The sequence below is a fragment of the Theropithecus gelada genome, chromosome 3 (assembly GCF_003255815.1).
Source record: "Theropithecus gelada isolate Dixy chromosome 3, Tgel_1.0, whole genome shotgun sequence".
NCBI lineage: Eukaryota > Metazoa > Chordata > Mammalia > Primates > Cercopithecidae > Theropithecus > Theropithecus gelada.
This window is the reverse complement of record NC_037670.1, coordinates 20329701-20349670: the sequence shown is the minus strand read 5'-3', so window position 1 is coordinate 20349670 and position 19970 is coordinate 20329701. Positions and strand designations below refer to the sequence as shown.

At 54.9% G+C, this 19970-nt stretch overlaps 1 protein-coding gene across 1 annotated transcript in view; it reads left to right on the top strand.

The window, feature by feature from the left end:
• The first annotated feature begins 48 nt into the window (after window positions 1-48).
• PDE9A (phosphodiesterase 9A) overlaps window positions 49-19970 on the top strand; it is a 121806-nt gene continuing 101884 nt past the window's right edge. Inside the window, exon 1 of the mRNA XM_025381034.1 lies at window positions 49-342. Within this exon, the coding sequence (XP_025236819.1) occupies window positions 274-342 (69 nt within the window). The 5' untranslated portion in view covers window positions 49-273. The remainder of the gene's footprint in view (window positions 343-19970) is intronic.

Here is a 19970-nt window from a genome sequence, read left to right as displayed (position 1 = left end):
CGGGCGGCCGGGAGGAGGAGCGCGCGAGCCGGAGCCGGAGTCGGAGCCCGAGCCCGAGCGCGAGCCGAGCGGAGGAGGAGACCCTGCGGCGCGCGGCGGCGGCTCCCGGGCGTCCCGGGCCCGGTGGCGGCGCGGCTCTGGTTGGCTGAGCGCCGCGGGCCGCCCCCCGCCCGCCCCCTCCCGCCCCCTCCCCTGCTCCCCTCCCCCGCCTCCCGCGGCGGCTGGCGTCGGGAAAGTACAGTAAAAAGTCCAAGTGCAGCCGCCGGGCGCAGGATGGGATCCGGCTCCTCCAGCTACCGGCCCAAGGCCATCTACCTGGACATCGATGGACGCATTCAGAAGGTAGCCCCCTCCCCCACCCAGACACCCCCTCCTCCCCCCGGGGAACAGCGCCGGGGCCGGGCGCGGCGGGGCGGGACTGTCCGTGCGTCTGCGGGTTCTGGCTGCGGCCTCCGTGCGCTCCGCCAGCTCTGGTCGGGGGCGGGGGTCCCCACGCGCCGGCTCCCCGGGGAAAGGGGCGACTCGCCTGGGGGTTGGGGGGGGGGCGGGCTAGTGTTTCCATTTCATAGGCAGAGCTTTTCTTTTTAAAGATCTGATTAGGCTGAGTTTTTACATTCAAGGGCTGGCACATGAAGCCTTTAATTTCCGGTGGATCGGCCCGCCGGGCAGCCCTTGGGTCGTGGTCCGCGGAGGGGGCGAGCAGCAGCCGCCTCCTGTAGCGCGGGGGCAGGTGCGGGGGGCGCCGGCAGCGGGGAGCTGCTCCCTCGCAGGTGGGTAGCTCCGACTACAGAGGGGGACTCCGGGCCGCTGCACCTCCGGGTCCCCGCGGAGAGCCTGGGGGGCAGCGGGTCCAGCTGTCCCCTCCTGTTGCGGAGATAGGAAGTCCCTCGAATGTTCAGTGTTTCTAGCGGACTTGAGTTACACGGGAGAGGGGTTCAGAATAGACCCCCTTTGTTCGTGGCCCCCTCTGACGGGCGGAGAGGGACAATGAGCGCGCCGGCTTGGAAGGGGCTCTCATGAGCTCCCCCTAAAGTCCCCAGGGAAAAGCCATTGTGAGGAAATCCCTCAAACCTCAGCTGGACGTTTCAGGAAGCCCGTGCAGCTGCTTCTCACCTTTCTGCCCACGGAGTACCCCACTGAAGGAGGCCAGGGGGAGATACCCCGGCACAGAGCAGGTGCCGGCCAGGCTTGAGTCTCTCCTGTTCCCAGATGTGCACTTAGCCGGCTTAATCAGTAGATTTAAGTCAACAAGCCGCCCTCACCCTGTGCCCAGCTTGATCCCCATGAAATGGAAAGTACAGCCCTCCTCTACTGTAGCCGGCTTTGAGAGACTCAGATAACCGGGAGGAGGAAGCATCCTCAAGGACAGGTGGTCACCCCGGTATTTCATCAGTGCGGGGCAGCTGGGCAGGGGCAGACACACAACTAGACCCAGGTCTCTGACTCCAGGACCAGGAGTCTGCAATTGCATGGGACTGTAACAGCCTTCTTTCTCCCCAAAGGAAGGAGTGGCCCTCCCTTGAATATGTCACTGCTCCAGCATGCACACTCACACACATCCACACACATGCTCCAGTGCTCACACATCCACTCACACACACACACGCACACAAATGCATACACACACGTGCACATGAGCACACAGACATGCACACCACATAGGCACATGCACACACACTTTTTCTGCCCAATAGATGAGAATGTATCGAAGACCTGCCTTTAAAAAAAGAAATCTTTTTAAAGTGAGTAGTCACCAGGTCTACAGTAAGCAGGTCCATCCTAAGAACTTCCCAAAGGTGTCCCGGGAGCAGCTCTCTTGGAAGCAGGTGAAAAGTGGAGGATAGCTTCAGGAGGGGTGGGAGGAGGACGTTGGGCGTGGCAGGCCAGGCTGTTACTGTGGGCAGGATAGCTTTTCACAGTGGACACGCTGAGGTTGGGGTGATCTCCGGGAAAGCAGCCTGCAGGGGGGCCCTGGGGGAGACATGGCATGCGGCACCTGTGAGGGGGAGAGGCGGACTGACCACCAGCTCCACCACTTCCTGTAACCACGAGCAAGCCCCTTGGCTCTCCCAGCTGGCATCCTCGTCTCTAAAGAAGGCATCATAAAATCTACTTTATACACTGGAATGAGAAGGGAACGAATGAATGTAAACACTGCCTGGAACGCTGCAGAACACGATGAGCATTATTCTCCCCTCAGTTCCTTCCATAAATGTCCTTTCCCGGGCAAACAGGGAGGCGCCAGACTGGTCTCCAACTCCCCCCCGCCCGCCGGCCCCCCGTCTCCAGGAGGTCTGTTGCTTGCTCCTGAGCTGCCCCCGGCCTCTGGCCCTTGCTGTGAACCCCGCTGGCAGCTCCTAGCTGGACTGTGAGCCCTGGTTGAAGCCGAATCGTTTGCCCAAGCGTGTGCCAGGCAAAGCATGATAACTTCTCGCTCGCCTCCCAGGCTGCACACCCAGCATCGCTGTCACGGGTGGGTTGCACCAGGCTCAGCTGAGAGCACTTCCAGCGCCGCTGCCATCAGCCGCCATTCCTTCTCTTAAAGTACCAGGCACTGGGCAAATCCTGGAATTTCCAGCGTGAATCTGTCTCCCTGCGATCCGCGCCATCTCCTCTCCATCAAAGGTCGTGGAAACAAACCCGTATTGCTTCCTAGGAGGGGGCCCTGGGGGCCACTAGGGGCCAGAGATGAGGGATGTATTGCTTTCTGTCACCGTGTTCTTCCACACCACCTGGCCATGAGTCCTAGTGACAGGCACGCCGGCTCCTTCATTATCTCTGCTCTTTGTCCCTCTGGTTACCTGACCCCCTGACCCTCTCAGTTTCCCCCTGAGACCGCAGAGATGGGGAGAAAGGAGGGAACATTCGAAACTGGGGGTTCTGCTGAGTTCTCTGCTCCGGCAAAGCTCCACGTTGACGATCTGAAGTTGTCTGAGGGAGGCGCCGGGTGGCAAATGCCGGTGTCTCCTGGCTTGGCCTTACCTGTGCAGGTAACCCTGCAGACATCCCTGACGATTCGGAGGAGCCGCTGCCGCCACTTGGCAGCCAGGTCAATGCTTTATTTATATGAAGAAAACTCCAGACACACACAGGTGTCACATCACCAGAGTTACGCAGTGAGAGACAGCAGCAGGAATTTGGGGGATTCTGTCTTCCTTCCTCGGGGGCTTTTCCTTCAGAGGTCATGCAGAGAAAGCTGGGGGTGTGAAGTGAGTCAGAGGGTGCCTCCTGAGCCCTACAGGAAAGCAGGACTCCATGCCCTGGAGTCCAACTGAGGCTCCAGTTTCAGTGCTCCCTTCCCATCTCAAGAACCTTGGCTCAGCTACTTCACTCTGTGCCCCTGTGTTGCTGTGCTAAGAATTAAATGGGATAAGGCAGATTGCCTGGTCAATGAACCACCGTGTTTATTGAGCATCTACTATGTGCCGAGTGCTGGGGTCCAGAGTGAATGGGAATGGGAAGGAAACCACAAATGATAAACAGCAGCAGATGTTGCAGGCTGGGTGGGCCAATCCCGTATGGGGCCTGATGAACAGGTTTTTTTTTTTTTTTCCTGATGATCAGCTTTGTGGGCTTTGTGGGGAAGGAGCCCGTTGTGCAGAACTGGTGGCCATGAGGATGGCCTGGTGAGAAGCTGCTGAAGGGCCTGGGGACAGCCTCCACCCAGCCAGCAGCATCTGCACAGGTCTGTCCCTGTCTGTTCCTTGGCTTGCCAGGTGCACAGATCAGGACTAGGCACTTCCCCAGCACCAGGTGAAGCCCTCCTCTCGCCGCTCACCCCGTGTCCAGACCCTCAGATGGGCTGTTGAAGAATGGGAGAGGTGGGAGCCCAGGTCCCCAAACCTAGAGTGCTGAGGTCCTTGCTTCGGAGAGACTGTGTCCTCTAGGAGCTGAAGCTTCGTCTTTCCCCAGAGGGTTTGTCTTTTCCTTTCCTCAGCTTCCCCTACCCTGGGGAACCCTGGCTGCTGCACCTGCTCCTTTCTCTTGCCTATGGAGAAAGGGTTTGCTCAGCTGAGCTGCCCATGGGTCGACAGGGACAATGCACTCAGCACTGGGGAGCTGGTGGGGGTCCCACCTGGTGGTACATCCAGGCTTGGGTTTGCCAATCTTCTGAGTGGGGGAGGAGAGAGGCCTTTAGGACCCCTAGGCCTGGCTGTGGGTGTAGCGAGGAGCCACATCTGCGCGAGACTGAATGCTCCCGAGCCTCTGTGGGTGCCACTGCCCTGGCCCGGCGGCCTCCTCAGGACACTCGCACTCTGCACGGCCTCCCTGGCACCTCTGGGCTGTGGTGTTCTGCTCCTGGCCTTGCTCTGCAGCTGGAACCCAGGTTTGAATGCATCGGCCGCTGCTTGAGTTTGCGGGGCTGTTTCTACTCTAAACCAGGGCAGCGAATGCGCACAGCCCAAAGGGAGGAGCAGTGCTAGAAAGTGTTCAAGCGTCCGCAGAAGCTGGCTCCCAGTTCTTAATAGTTTGCCACCCATCGTGGCTACGCCACACCTACGCCTGCCTCTGCCCCATCTATGCCTGCCCCCTTCATCTGCGGGAGCCCAGGGCTCCGTGCCCTGGGCAGCTGGTGGGGCCTCCCCAGGCCTTCTCATGGTGCTTCCACCAGCCTGGTCCTGGGACCCAAGGCCAGCCTCTGTGGGCCCCAGAGCTGTCCCTTTTTGGCTCAGGTCCTCCCCGCTGCACTTGGAGTCCAGGTCTCCGCACCCTGCTGGGGTGGTCTCTGGTCCTGGCGCAGGGGAATGTCACTCCCTGCTGCCTGTTTCTACTGACCCGTCCTGTTCCGGCCCCTCTGCCTTCATTTCTTGCTTTGGTACGAGCATGAGCTGGTGTTTCCCGGCTCCTCAGGGGAGAGGAGAGTGCACGGCCCCAACCTTGTCTGGTGTGGTCAGCACGGTGGGGCCTTAAGCCCCACGCGGCTCCTCTGTGCCTTTCCCCTCTCCTGCCCCCTGACATGGTCAAATGCAAACCTCCTTTCATTTTAGAAGGCATGGCCTGCTCAGCCCACACACGCAGCGCTCTCTCCTGTGGCCGCAGCATCTCTGCTCACTCGTGCAGGGCTGCGTCCCCCGGCCGCACTGACCCCTCTCCAGGTTTCTCTACTCCAGCATCACTGTCTACGCCCTTCTTCCCAGGTGGACGGCGGCTCTCCTCGCCATCCTCTCCACTTCCAGCCTATCATCTGTCTGCCTGTTACATGTTTATAACTTTTGATCTTTAAATTGGTATAAAAATGGTACTGTAAGTTCATTGAACCAAGAAAAGCCGCTGAAGGAAGGGGGTCACTCGCACCCTTTTGGGATTTCCAGTGTATCAATGGAGGGGGTGGCGGTGGTGGGGGACAGGGACCAATGGAAGTTGCCAGCCTTATTGCTGTCCTGACCCCTGGCTGGGGACGACTCCCCTGTCTCTGCCTGAATTGAAGCCAGGCTGTGAAAAGTAATAAGAACCCTCCGTTTTCGGTTCCTTTGTCAACCAGCAATCAGCCATGAAGTGCCTGACCACCTGAGAGCTACGGCGGGTGCTGTCTCGGAGAAGGCCCTGGAAACTGGGGCCTTCCCAGTTTTAACCCAAGGGCACCGAGAAGTTAGGGTGCTGCTGGCCTCCCCACTCCTTCCCGTTGGTGTGGTCTGAACTCCCCTTTACCCAGACATTTCCAACGTCCAGAGGCCCAGGAGGGGACAGCTGGAAGCCGGAAGCCCACCTGACGCCATCAGGAATTGCTGTGAATGGCCTGGAAACCTCTCAGGCTAAATCGATGCCGCCCAATCCGGGAATCCAGGAGGGCTGGTCCCATGGAGCAGTGGGGACATGGTGCTGAGACGGACAGCTTCGTCTCATCCGCCTTTGCCAGCCGAGAGGCCTGGGCAAAGTCACTTTCTCCCCGGGAAAGTGGAGGCTCACTGTGCAGGCCACGCTGAGGAATGGGGTGAAGTTTCCAGAGCAGGCCAGGGCACGTGGGGAGGCTCAGGCCACCCTGGCCCTCAGGCCTGGGCACAGCACAGCCCCCATGACACTTCTCTCAGCCTGGACCCATCAGCCCAGAAGACTCTGCAAGCAGCAGCGGCAGCACCTTCCTGTCACTTGTCTTGTCACTCCCCGAGTCCACTGTGAGCTGGAACCACAGGCAACCATGAAGAGGGAGCCAGAGCCACGGGCCCCAGGAGCCTGGGTCCCACAGCCTGCACCTTCATCTTCAAGCCAGCCGCTCTGAGCTCAGTGTGGGTGGAGGGGCTGTCTAGCCTCAGAAATGGGCAAAAGACAGCTCTGGTTGTCAGGGAGGTAAATCTAGCGCAGAGGAAGGGCACGCTGTCCCCGTCAGACGCCTCAGATGAACTGACATGCAAATGAGAGATGAAACGGGGACACGCCGGGCTGCTGATCTCAGTGCAGCAACCGGGACACCTTGGGGCACAAGCCGGGCAGGGAGGAGGCAGGGACCGGGCCCCAGAGGGCCAGGATTTCCTGAGAGGCTGGCCCAGCAGCCCGGTCCTGGGCTTGCTTCCCAGGGGGTGGTGGGCAAACCTGAACCCTCTCCCACCCAATCACCTGCTTCCCTGGGCACAGGTGACCCAGCAAGCCGCATTCCTGGGAAATTTCAAAAGGTCTTGGGCAAGAAGGGCCCAGAGAGCCCCCAGAGACCAGACGGCACAGCCCGCCAGCTGGGCCTGTCCCAGACAAAGCGTGTCTGCACTGCTTGGCTTTCTCCCCAGACAAACCCACCCTGAGCACAGGATCCCTCCAGCTTCCAGGAGCAGGTGCAGGGCCTGCAGGGACGGCTCGCAGAGAAGGCAGTTTGCAAGTCAGTGCCTGGCTTGTGGAGGTTGAGACCAAGGCCAGTTGGGTGCCTGCATTTCCAGGGGTCCAAATCTTTTTGAGAAGAAAGTGTTCTAAGAAAGTGCACAGGGTGGGGGATGAAAGACCACGCTCTGGGTACAGTGTACACTGCTCGGGTGAAAGTGCACCAGAATCTCAGAAGTCACCACTAAAGAGCTTACCCATGTAACCAGACACCACCTGCTCCCCAAACACTATTGAAATAAAAAAAAAAAAAAAAAGATTAAAATGGAAAGAAGAAAGAGAGAAAGAGAGAAAGAAAGAAGGGAAGGAAGGAAGGAGGGAGGGAGGGAGGGAAGGAAGGAAGGAAGGAAGGAAGGAAGGAAAGAAGGAAGGAAGGGAGGGAGGAAGGGAGGGAGGGAGGGAGGGAAGGAAGGAAGGAAGGAAGGAAGGGAGGGAGGGAGGGAGGGAGGGAGAGCACAAGCAAGGGTCCATCTGCAGGAGTTGGAGGAGTGTGTGCCTATATTCCTGGCACCACGGGCACAGTCATGCCGTGGGCACCAGGGATGCCCAGTGCACTCAACTGCCCGGGGTGGCTCCCGACATTTTCAAGCTCAGAAAGAAATATTTTCACTTGAGGGTGCAACTTATTTGTCTTGACCCCACCCCTGACCGCCTGTCTCCCCCTCACCCTGACCACATCTCCCTGAATCCAAAAGCTGGTCACGCAATGGGAGCACTGGCCCAGTACCCCTGAAAACTCGGTCTAGAAACAACTAAAAGAAGAGCCACAACGTTTTATTCCGTTTGCTTTAGACCGTCTGCCTGTTGTTGTTTTTTTTTTTTAATTGTGGTAAAATATAGAAACAATAAACACTCCTTCCCCATCCCCCTCCCCCACCCCTGACCCGCACTGTTCATTCCGCTTTCTGTCTCCGTGAACCTGACGAGTGCGGGGACCTCAGAGAAGTGGAGTCAGACAGGATCACCCTTCTGTGCCTGGCCTCGGTCACTCGGATCGTGTCCTCAGATGCATCCATGTTGTAGCGCGCGTCCGAATTTCCTGCCTTTTTAAGGCTGAGCGAGGTTCCATTGTGTGGAGGGGCCACATTTTGTGTTTCCATTTAAAACGGACGAATCGATGAAACTGCCTGATATTTTTAAGCCTCAGTCATTTTCATTCTTAGTTCCTCAGTTTGCAAAGGGCTGGCCTGTTGCGATGGGTTTATTGTTGCGTCTTCTGAAAAACCGAGTTCCCGAAGCCCTCTCCACGTCTTGAGTCATGGCTGTGCTGCTCTGCGAAGCTGTGTGCGTGTCCGGTGGTGTAGCCTGTGATGTGTCGAAGCGGAAGGGGAGGGGGCTGCCCGGGGAAGACAGATGCGCCAGGTTCCGCGCCACGGAGCTCAGCTCCCAGCCCTGGTGGAGAGCGCAGACGGGGCTGATTTGTCATTTGTTTGCCCTTGAGCCCAGCAGCTGTGTGACCTCCCCGGGGCAAATCATTCACCCTCTCTGTGCCTCAGTGTCTCTGTCTGTGCAGTGGGGGGAAGTTTTTGGAAGATTAAGTGGGCCAATACGTGTCAAATGCCAGAACACACTGGCATTTGGTAAATGCTATATAAATGTTACCATTTGTATTTGTTTGTTTATTATTTATTTATCCATGTCATGGATTTAAGGCAGTCTAATCTCAGTGCCTGGTGGAGAGAGACCCAGGCCCCACACTCCCAGGTTGTCAAGTGGCGCCTGTGCCTCCCACCATCGTCCCCAGCACGGGCTGTGTCCGGGTATGCATGAAGGGCCAGCTCACCGCGCAGCTCTGCTTCCCAGGTTAGCTCCCGTCCATGCTCCCCTACCTGTTTCCTCACTGAAGGAAGGGAAGATAGATGCCTTCCATGTCCCCTCCCACTGTTGCAGAGGGATGGAGCTCTATGGTACACACACACATATACATGCGCACACCCACCACACATACAGTGCACACACATCACATGCATGCACACACCATGCACATCACACACAATGCACACACACATCACGCACATGCATACACCACGCACATCACACACAAGAACACACACCACACACCATGCACACACACATCACACACATGTACACACATCACACACAATGCACACACACATCACACGCATGCACACACATCACACACAATGCACACACATCACACGCATGCACACACCACGCACATCACACACAAGAACACACACCACACACTATGCACACACACGATACACATGCACACACCCACCATACACACCACACATGCACATACACCACAAACACATCACACATGCACACACCACACACACACCAAGCACACACACATTACACACGCACACATCACACACAAAAATACACACTACAAACACGCACATCACATGTATGCACATGCCGCGTACACACACATCACACACATGCACACACCATGCACATCACACACAAGAACACACCACACACATCACACACATGCACACACCCACCAGACATCACAAACCACACAGGCACATCACAAGCACCACACACGCACATCACACACATGCACACACACCACACACACATCACAAACACCACCCTCGCACGTCGCACACATGCACACACCACACACACGCACATCACAAACACCACACTCGCACGTCACACGTATGCACACACACCACACACACGCACATCACAATCACCACACTTGCACGTCACACACATGCACACACGCCACTCACATGCACACACTCACCACACATACATATCACACAAATACACATATCACACAGATGCACACGCACCACACATGCATATCACACAAATACACCACACACATCACACACATGCACATACACCACACACACGCACAGTAGGAAGATGACAGAGCAGTCAGCAGAGCCCCCGGGGGTTTCAGGTTGAGAGGGGACGAGGCAGGCGACAACACAGCTCGGAGGGAGGGCAGAAGGTGCCTTCTTTGCGGACTCACAGTGGGGCTCGCCTCCTATGGGTGCCCAAAGGGTGAAGCCCCTGATCTTATTGCCCGATTTGATGAGGTCTGAAGTGGCTGAGCTTGGAGGGTATGGGCTGAGCCCACAGCAGACAGGCCTGGCAGTGCCCTCCATCTTCCCGCCCTCTCCTGTCACCCAGCCTGACTCTTGGGGGCGGGGTGCCACCGTGATGTGCCGTCACCTGCAGTAGCGTATCTTCATGCCAGGCTGAGACCAGCACCGTGTGACCAGCCTGCGCCATGTCCCTCAGCCCTGTGTTACACTGCACGCTGAGGCCCCACTGAAGCCTGCCAGGCCCCATCCTATTTATTCCAGGTAGCCGTCTGCCCAGCACCACCCCTCCCAGGCCTTTCCCCAAAGCCCAGGCCTCTCAGCATCCAGGACTCTGGAGTCTCCCAGGTGTTGATGGCCGAGGTCATCAGCTGGATGCCAGGCCACCCAGGATGCTCCAGGTCCTTGCTGGGGTCTGGAGTCTCTGATTCCGCCTCAGTCCCTGTGGTGAGTCCACTGCGTGTCCTCAGAGGATGGATCAGGGAGCCCCCAGAGAATGACCCGGGGCCGAGTCGGGTCCAGATGCCAAAGGGGCTTCTCGACGCGTCTCCAGCTCCCACCTGCCCCTCGGAATGCCAGGCTTGGCTTCTGGAAGAGAAAGCTGGAGGTTTAGTGACTCCGGCCAACTGCTGTGAGTCCGAGGCATCAAACTAAAAATAGCGAGGCCGAGAGGGAGTCTTTGTGTTCGGCTCACTGGGCAATGGTGCCTCACCTCGCAGCACGACACAGGACTGATGACACGGGGCACGCTGGTCACAAAGTGCCATTCTCAGCTTGGCACAGGGACATGCCACCTGCAGGTGATGACACATCACAGTGGCACCCACCCCTGACGGTGCCGCTGCATTGAGGAGGAGCCCAGATCCAGGGAGACACTTGCAGCAGATGAGGCAGGAGGCCAGCGCGGGGTTCCGCCTGCCTTCCGGGCTGGCCTCTGCATGGACACAAGGCAGGAAGGGCGTGAAGGTGACCCTGGCCACCAAAGCAGGCCCGGAGCCAACTGGACCAGCGCGAGGCGCCGGTGCCAGCACTCAGAGGCGTTTCTTTTCTGGCAGGAAAACCGTGCTTCATTTTCTACTGAAGTTCCAAGGCAATCAAAAGGAAAGGAAAGAGGAGGGAAAGGAAGGGAGGGAGGGGGTTCCATTCCCATCCGAATGGAAGCCCCCAGGGTTTCTGTAGCCCCCCATCACCAACTCCACTCACCACCTCTTATCTGATGTCTCCTATTTGGGTACACACGGCCGCGTCGGCCTTGCGAGAGCCTCAGGTTCCTCTCGACTTCCGCCTGCCTGCACTGTCACCACGTCCTGCCACTGACCTCTGTTCGTCCCCTACTGGTCACTGCTGCGAGTCGAATTGTGTCTCCCAAATAAATGGATTCCTGTCCTAACCTCTGGTACCTGGAACGTCCTGTTGGAAATAGGGTCTTTGCAGACATAGTCACATCAAGACAGGTCGAACTGCATTGGGGTGGGTCTCAAGCCCATATGCCTGCCATCCTTCTAAGGAGAGGGAAATGTGGACACTCATTTGTCCACAGAAATGAGAACGGAAGACGTGGAGACAGAATCAGGCCATGTAAAGACAGAGTCAGAGACCAAAGTGATGTGTGTACAAGCCAGGCACTGCGGGCAGCCCCTAGAAGCTGAGAGAGGCAAGGCTCCTCCCTGGGGTCCTGGGAAGGAGCCAGCCCCACCCACGCCTCGAGCTCAGGCTTCAGGCCTCCAGAACCATGAGAGATAAACCTCTGTGGTTTGATGTCACTCAGTTTGTGGTCTTTGTTATAGCAGCCCCAGGACACTCAGGGAGTCGCCTTGTCGACCCTCATTCTGGCCCTCTGAGGGACTGATTGGCTCTTAGAAGACCCTTCAACCTGCCCTCTGTTCCTCCTCCCCCACCCAGCGACCCCTGGCTACACCCTGCCCAAGGGAGCTCATCAACGCCCACAGGGACCCTGTGATCCTGTCACCTGGGCTCCCACAGGCCAGCAGTGTCGGGACCTGGACACGTGGCTCCAGCCTTGGTAGCCACCCCCGACCTTGCTCTGCTCCAACAGCTCCCGGCCTTCCCTGCCCCCGCCGGCCCTCGCTGACTGTCCCCTCTCCTAGGAAGCCCGATGTGTCGCGTGCAGGTGCCTCTCTGCGCTGTAATAACTCCTCACCAGGCGCCCCTGGAGCCCAGGATCAAGTCACTCACCTTCCAACTCTGCCCCCGCCCAGAGACTGGCCCGAAGCGGGAACCAGTAACAGTTGTTGAATAATGAACTGGATGCATGCAGCTCACCCATGGGAGGGCGTTGCTCAGCTGGGCCAGGGATGAAGCTTCTCCCGCGTGGCTCCGCAGTCTATGCCTCAAGCTCCTGATGCTGCCCTGGGCACCTCTGCTCAGGGAGGCCCCGTTGAAGTCAGTTGGGGAGGCGGTATGGAAGGTGAGAAGGGAGTCCTGAGCACAGGAAATGCTGCCGTCCTGGGGCCCTGTAGAACAGGCTCACCTTCCCCAAGGGCCTTCTGGCCCTGACATCTAAAAAGATGTTTTTTATCAAAGCGGAAAGCAGCCCTGAGGTGGGGGCGTGGCCATCAGAAAGTAGGCGTGGCCATTTGTGCAGTGGGCGTGGTCATCAAGAAAGGGCGTGGCTGCAGCAGGAAGGGCGCGGCCATCAGCTCCAGAAGGCCTTTCTTGCTGTCCTTGGACTTGGGTTCTCCTTGTCCAGGAGGATCTCAGCTGGAGCTGCCAGTGGTAGGGCTGGCACCAAAGCACTTCTGAAGTCTCCCCGCCTCCCAAGTGTGAGGCTGCGGGGAAGGAGGGAGGGCAGCTGGCTTGTTTCTGGATGAGCCCATCTGACTCAGCAGCTGGGATCCAGCAGGAGTGCAGAGCAGGTCCTGAAGGTGCTGAGGACCCACCCGCAGCTCCGTCTCTGCTTTCTGAGGGCTGCACTCCCCCATGTGCATCCGGCGTCACAAAGGACCACAGGCCTGGCGGCCTCCACAGCAGACACCAAGGCCCTTGCGGTCTGAAGGCTGAATTCCCAGGTCAGGCTGCAGCAGGGCTGGTTCCTGAGGCCTCTCCTGGGCTGGCGCCTCCTCCCCATGTCCATGCAGGGCCGAGCCTCTGCGTGTCTGTGTCCTCAGCTCCTCTTTTTACAAGGACATCTCATTTGAAAGGCCTGGTCTCCAAATAAGGTCATATTGTGAAGTGCTGGGGGTCAGGACTACAACATGAATTTTAAAGGGACACAGTTCAGTCCATAGCACCCCCTTTGGGAAGTGGGAATGTCCATCACCCTTCCCCATCTTCTGGCCTTTGGAACCCTAATGTGGGAAAGCAGGAGGGACCCAGAACAACATTGGGTCACCAAGGAGAGCATCGCAGCCCAGAAGGTTGAAAGGCGGCACCAAGGTCTTCCACCTGGTGACGACCAACTCGCCCTCCCGGGCTCCAGGCTGTCCCCACTCCCCCGCCACCCCCAGGATGTTGAGGCGCCTGGTCCCATCTGCCCATTCACTCCCTGTACACAGACTTTGCTTCTTTGTCCTCCAGCCAGGGGTGAAGGGCCTTCCTGGCGAAACAGCAAACAACCCCAGCATGCTTTGCAGCCTGACCAACCACATGACCAGTTGGAGGTGGTTGGTTGGAGATCACAATGAGGAAGTTGGATGACAGGTCCCCGAAACTTCTAGCAGCCCATAAGCCTATCCATTCAGACACCAAATCCATAGAAAACGGAGAGACAATATACTGATTTTCAAAAGGGAGACATACCCCAGCAAGCGCAGAGCAGGGAGGAGGCTGCTGATGTGGCCACAGTTCTTAAACTACTTCATGGATGGGGCACAGTTTTTTTAAAGGGGGATATAGAATTCTATTTGGCAGGTGGCATGAAAAAGAGTTTTGAATAAAAACACGCCGCTCCCTCCCAGTTGCCTGCCCGGTATGTTTGTTTTGTTCTCTTGAAACAAAGGAAGAGAGTGGTGAGGATGGAGGGAAAATGAACCAGGAAGAATGAAAACGCTCGGCCTGCTTCTCAGATGGTCTCAGGCTGTCTCCACTCATGGTAGTCGCAGGTTTTTGGGTTTTATGCAAGTTGGGATCACAACAGGCATCTTGCAAGAACCAGACATTACCTTTATTCTAACAGCCTTGCTGGGCCTTCTTGAAAGGGTGGCAGGCACCCCTTCCCTAGAACCCTGTGGCAAGTGCCCTCCTCCAGACCCCCTGCTGTTTGGTCAGGACCCCTGCAGTCCTGACTGGGACTACCTTGGCCCTTCTCAAGGGAACCAGCACAGGACATGTGTTTCTGCGCGATGAACCGCCCTTTCCCCACTGCAGTTCTAGTGGAATCTCCCCTCCCTTATCCCATTCCCACTTGGAAACGATGATGATGGAATGGACGATGCCGGCTTAAGACATCCAAGTTCTCAGGGTCGAAGTTGGGGAGAGGGATGCACAAAAAGGATTCCACTCTCGTCTGCCTTCCCCTGCCTCCTGGCTGGGCTCTCCCTTTCTCATGGTTTCCTCTATATCTTTTCACCCATGCCCAGCCACACCATTCTCACATACTGCCTTGAAACTGGGCTCAAAGGGGCTGCGTGCTGAGAGAAGGTACTCTCTCCCAGTGATCCTCCAGAGGGGCTGCCGCCTGGGTCCCCCGAGCACCTCCTACCCCACCCTCCCCATTCCTGCCATGCCCAGGGTCCAGGGAGCCCGGATTCCAGGGAAGGGTCACGTTAGCTGTCACTCGGAGTCCTGATACGGTAGAGACAGACCGAGGCCCTGGGAGAAGTGAGCATGAATTATTAAGACAAGGGTGAGGCCCCAGAGAGGGGGTGGCGGAAGGGTCATGTTCATGCAGCCAGAGTTGCCTCTTGCTTGAACCGGGTGTCCAGGAGTCAAGCAGATTGCAACCGGCGAGAGGCCTTCAGAAATGCCCCGTGAGAGTCCTGTGCCCAGAGCTCCATCTCAGCACACTTCTTGTTCTTCTGGTTCGTCGATTTTTGCATTTTCAGTCCCCTGTGATCCATTATTTATAACGGTGGAGATTGGCCTCAGACACTAGTGAGGAAAACAAAAGCGAAGCTACCCAGAAAACTGACAAGAGTGATGAGCAGAGCCACCATGACAAATGGACTCTGCGCGGAGGCCCGGGATCTGTGCAGATGCCGGCGCAGGGGAAATGGGCGCTGAAATCCCACCGTGCGGCCAGGCAGCTCTGAGTGTGAATGGGAGGGCTGTTCAGACGGTCTGGATAGCCGTGTCCTGCGCATGAACATCCTCCATCGGTAGAGGAATTCCCCATGGATTATTGGAGCCGCTCCCACCTCCCTCCCACCTCCCGCGTGGGTCACATCAACTCCCTCTGCAGCCTCTGGCCAGCTGCTGAGCCCTCACTGTCTCCCCTCGTTAATGTCTCCTTCACCATCCACTCCTAAAGTGTCCTCCCAATCACATACACGCGCTGAGGCTCACCCGGCATCAAGGACTCCCACTGCCTGCGAAAAAGATTCCACCCCTCTTAGAACAGAGGCCAGGGCCGCTGTAGCAAATGGCCATAAATGCCACAGCTTAAAACAACAGAAAGGGATTATCTCACAGTTCTGGAGGATGGAGTCCAAAATCTGAATCGCTGGGCTGAAATCCAGGTGTGGGCAGGGCCCCGCTCCCTCTAGAGGCTCCCGGGGAGATTCCCTGCCTTGCCTCCTCCAGTGCTGGTGGCTGCCCGCAGTTTGGGAGTTGCAGCCGCATGAGACCACCTTTCTGTGTGTTGTGGACGTCCCTGCCTCCCCTGCCTGCGGGGGCTTAGGTATCTCTCCACTTCCCACTGAGTTTCTCTCCACATTTGAATTGGATTAACTCATGCCATGTTAGACAAATGTACCTCTCAAATCCTTCCACTTAACAGACATTTGTTGAAGGTTCCTGTGTGCCGGGCCCCAGAGAAGGGACGTTAGTTAAGCGATGAATCTTGGGAGGCCATGGCATGCTTCAGAGACTTGGCGTCAGAATGATGACCTGCACCCCACTTGGCGGCTCATCTGGGGCCCTGGAATCAGCAGACCGAGGTTGGAACCCAGCAATGGCACATGCTGCCTGTACGTTCTCGGGCCTCAGTTTCCACATGTGACAAGGGGCTAGGATCTGCCCAGCAGACGTAAGTGCTCGCCACATCCCAGATAGCTGAGTGTCTCATAGAGGCTCCTGGTATCCTCTCCCTGCTGCTGCTCAGCACGGAATGAAGAGGTTCAGGAACTTGCCCACAGTCATGGATAACGAGGGACAGAGCTGGAACCGAGCCTGGGAGCCTGCACACACAGCCCAGTGTGACCGTGCCTTCCAGGCAGAGGCTGGCCCTGGCCCCAGGTGGGCACGCCAGCATCACCTTGAAGATGTGCTTTAAGGATCCAAGATAATGTGGGTGCTTCAACAGATGCATGGCAATAAAAGGAAAGGACCATGTATCACATTCATGCACACACACACACACTCGCACACACAGACACACTCATTCACACTCACACACAGAGACACACTCACACGGACACTCACACATTCACACTCACACAGACACACTCACACATTCACACACACACATATACACTCACACACACAGATGCACTCACACACATACACTCACACAGACACACACATTCACACTCACACACACATACACACTCACACAGACACACTCACACATTCACACACATTCACACTCACTCACACATACATTCACACAAGCACACACACACTTAGACACACACATTCACACATACACTTACCTTTACACATACACACACATTCACACCCACACACACATACACTTACACATTCACACACATTCACACCCAAACACACTCACACATACAATTACACGTTCACACCCTCACATATACTTACACATTCACACCCACACACTCACACATATTCACACACATTCACACACACACATTCACACACACATTCACACATACACTTATACATGTTCACACACTTACATTCACACACACACATACACTTACATTCACACACATATACATTCACACATTCACACCTACACACATTCACACACACTTATTCACACACACATTCAGAAACACAATCACATACACTTACATTTACACCCATACACTTACACATTCTCACACATAGACTTACACACTTTTACATACACACATTCAACACACACATTCACACACACACATTCACACACATACACACATTCACACACAGACATTCATGTACACTTACACACATTTACACACACATTCACACAATTCACACTCACACATACACACTTTTGCACATAGACATACATTCACACATATACACACATTCACGCACACATACACTTGCACACATACACAGGCACTCACTAACACATACAGTCACACATGCTCTCACACATTCACACCACATACACACACATGCACTCACACACATTCACACACACTATCACATTCACACACTCACACACTTACACTATCACATTCACACCTTATACACTCATGCACATTCACACACATGCTCTCACACACATTCACACGTACACACATTCACACACATACACTCACATTCATATGCACATACACTCTGACACACACATATACACATGCACTCACACATACACTCACACATATTCACACACACACACAGATGCATTCGTTTTCAAGCCAAGATCCTAGCACAGCCCACACCCTGCATTTGCTTGGTGTCTCCTGAGGTCTTTTTCTAGTTATACTTCCCATCCCTTTTCTTGCCATGTATTCCTGAACACATGTTATCTTTGATCCTTAAACCATGACTTAGAGATACAGATGTATGACAAGCTAAGAGATGATGTGAGACTGTTGTTAATTTTTTCTCCGTGTATTAATTACATTGTGGTTCTCTTAACCACAAAGGAAGCGTTCTACTCCAGAGAACCGCGCGGAAACGGTGCGGACAGACTAGCATGACACCTGAGAGGAGCTTCAGGATAACTCCTGTGCTGGGGAGGTTGGGGTCCCGTTCAAGCGGGAGGGGAGGCGTGGGGACAGGTGTTAAAGCTGTGGGTGTGCAGCTGAGGCTTCATGACATTTTCCTCCAGTTCTTGTGTACGTCTGAGCATTTCCATAACAGAGAGGCGGGGTTTTTGTTTTGTTTTGTTTTGTTGTTTTTTAAATAACGTCTTAAATGCCTCTGGCACGTGGGAATCCATGGTAATTTCTGTTGTTGTATATTCTTTTTCAAATGCAATGACCTGAAAAAGATCTGCTAAACTGGAAAAGGAAATAAGGCTGAATACAGATTTTATTTTAGCAAATAGAGAAGCAGTGATTGTCCGGCGGTTAACTGTAATCCACTCTGAGTGTGGCATTATTAAGTATTCTAAAAACAAAAGACCAAACAAAATGAACAATATGTCCAAATGTATATATATAATTTGTAATTAGAGGTAAATTGCAGGTGAATTGCAGATATACACAGATGGATGGATGGATAGATGATTGATAGATTGATTGACAGATGATTTGTAGATAACTTGCAATGTTTCTTCAGTGAACGCATATTTATTTCTTGGGTAAAAAGAAAAAACAATAGAATGTAGAATTTGGGGCTTGGCCTCTTTTAGCTGGTTTTTAAAATATTAAACACTTGTAATTATCAAGCGCTGAAAAAGGCAATAGAAAATTCACCTTTTAACTCCCTCAAAGATAGGAATTTGCGAATCTGCTAGTGGGTTGGGTTTGGCTGGTCCTGCGGGCCGGTTTGGTCTGTTCCCTCCCCTAGAGAGATCACAAAGCCTGGCTGAGATGTGCTTGTTTGTCTTGAGGGCAGACAAAGCCTAGCAAAATCTTACAGAAGCCGATATAAAAGCTTAATAGCTTATAAAAGCTCTAAAAATGATTCACAATCTAGGATAGAGAAAATAAAAGGAATTTGAATTGGTTTATTTTCCTTTGGGGGAGCCTAAATCAATATTTATTCTGGGTATGCACTCAGAAATATCAGTAATTTGAGAACAAGGCAAACAGAAGCTGCACGTCCCGTTATGGCTGTGAGCCCACCTCGCCTTCGTTCAGACCACGGCTGAAGGTCTGACTTAGGTGCGTGCACTCCTGGAGCTGAGGGCCTGGAGCGAGGCCAGGCCGGGCTCTTCTCTCTCTTGTCTGTCCTCGTCTGTGGGAATGAAGATGAACAGAGCTCAGGAGGTCCTTTTGAGGACCCAGAGTCCCTGGACTTTTAGGGCGCTTGGCTCTGGTTCCAGCCCGAGCGTGGTCTCTGTCCCTGTTGGTGGCTGTGGTTATGGCATGAGCATCATTAGTCACATAATATAAAACCACGGAACGCAGAATTTTGCCCACCCCGGTGCACACAGGAGCAAGCTTGGGCACCCGCACCCACTGAACGCATGCCAAAGGGCAGGTCCAGCTCAGTGCTGGGGTGTGGAGGATCCCACCTGGGGCCTGCCTGCAATGATGTCCCCTTCCCAAGATGCCCTGCTGTGTTTAGAAAACGAGAAAACTGGCCTAAACCACAGTGAGGTCAAATGGATTGTCGAGTTTGGTTTTTTTGTTCATCCGATGTGGTTGATCTTATTAACGCGTACGTATTTGTATTGATGTGGCTTCCAGCTTCCATCGCACTGTGGATACAGTTGGATGTGGCTGCTAATCAATGCAGGGCTCAGTAGGTCAGTGAGAGCAATCAGAGCCTGCTGTGTGGTGGCATCCCCGAGTTAAGACAGGCTTTTGTCCCATACTCTGTTGAAACACCCAGAAATGCTGACATGTTGAAGTTAAGGCCACGTGCCTTGGTGCTACTTGCTTGCGAAACAGCCTTTGAAGGGAAAAGGAGGAGGAGGAGGATCCATGAGTTTCAAGGGTCCCCTCCTGTAATCACGGCCGCTACTTAACTGAGTAAGTAATGTGTAGCAGGCCCTCTATCTGCATGACGAATCCTCCTAACATTCCCGTGGGTGAAGTAGGATTTGTCTCGCTTTGCAGCCAAAGAATCAGAGCCTCAGAAAAGTTAAGGACTCTTCCCTGGGTCAAGCTGGTAGGAGGAGGGACTGGAGCTGAACTCACATCTCTACCTCCTCTCTTCCTACTCCTCTGCCTTTCTTGCACCTAGAGCAGTGTACAACATCAACAACTGACCAGG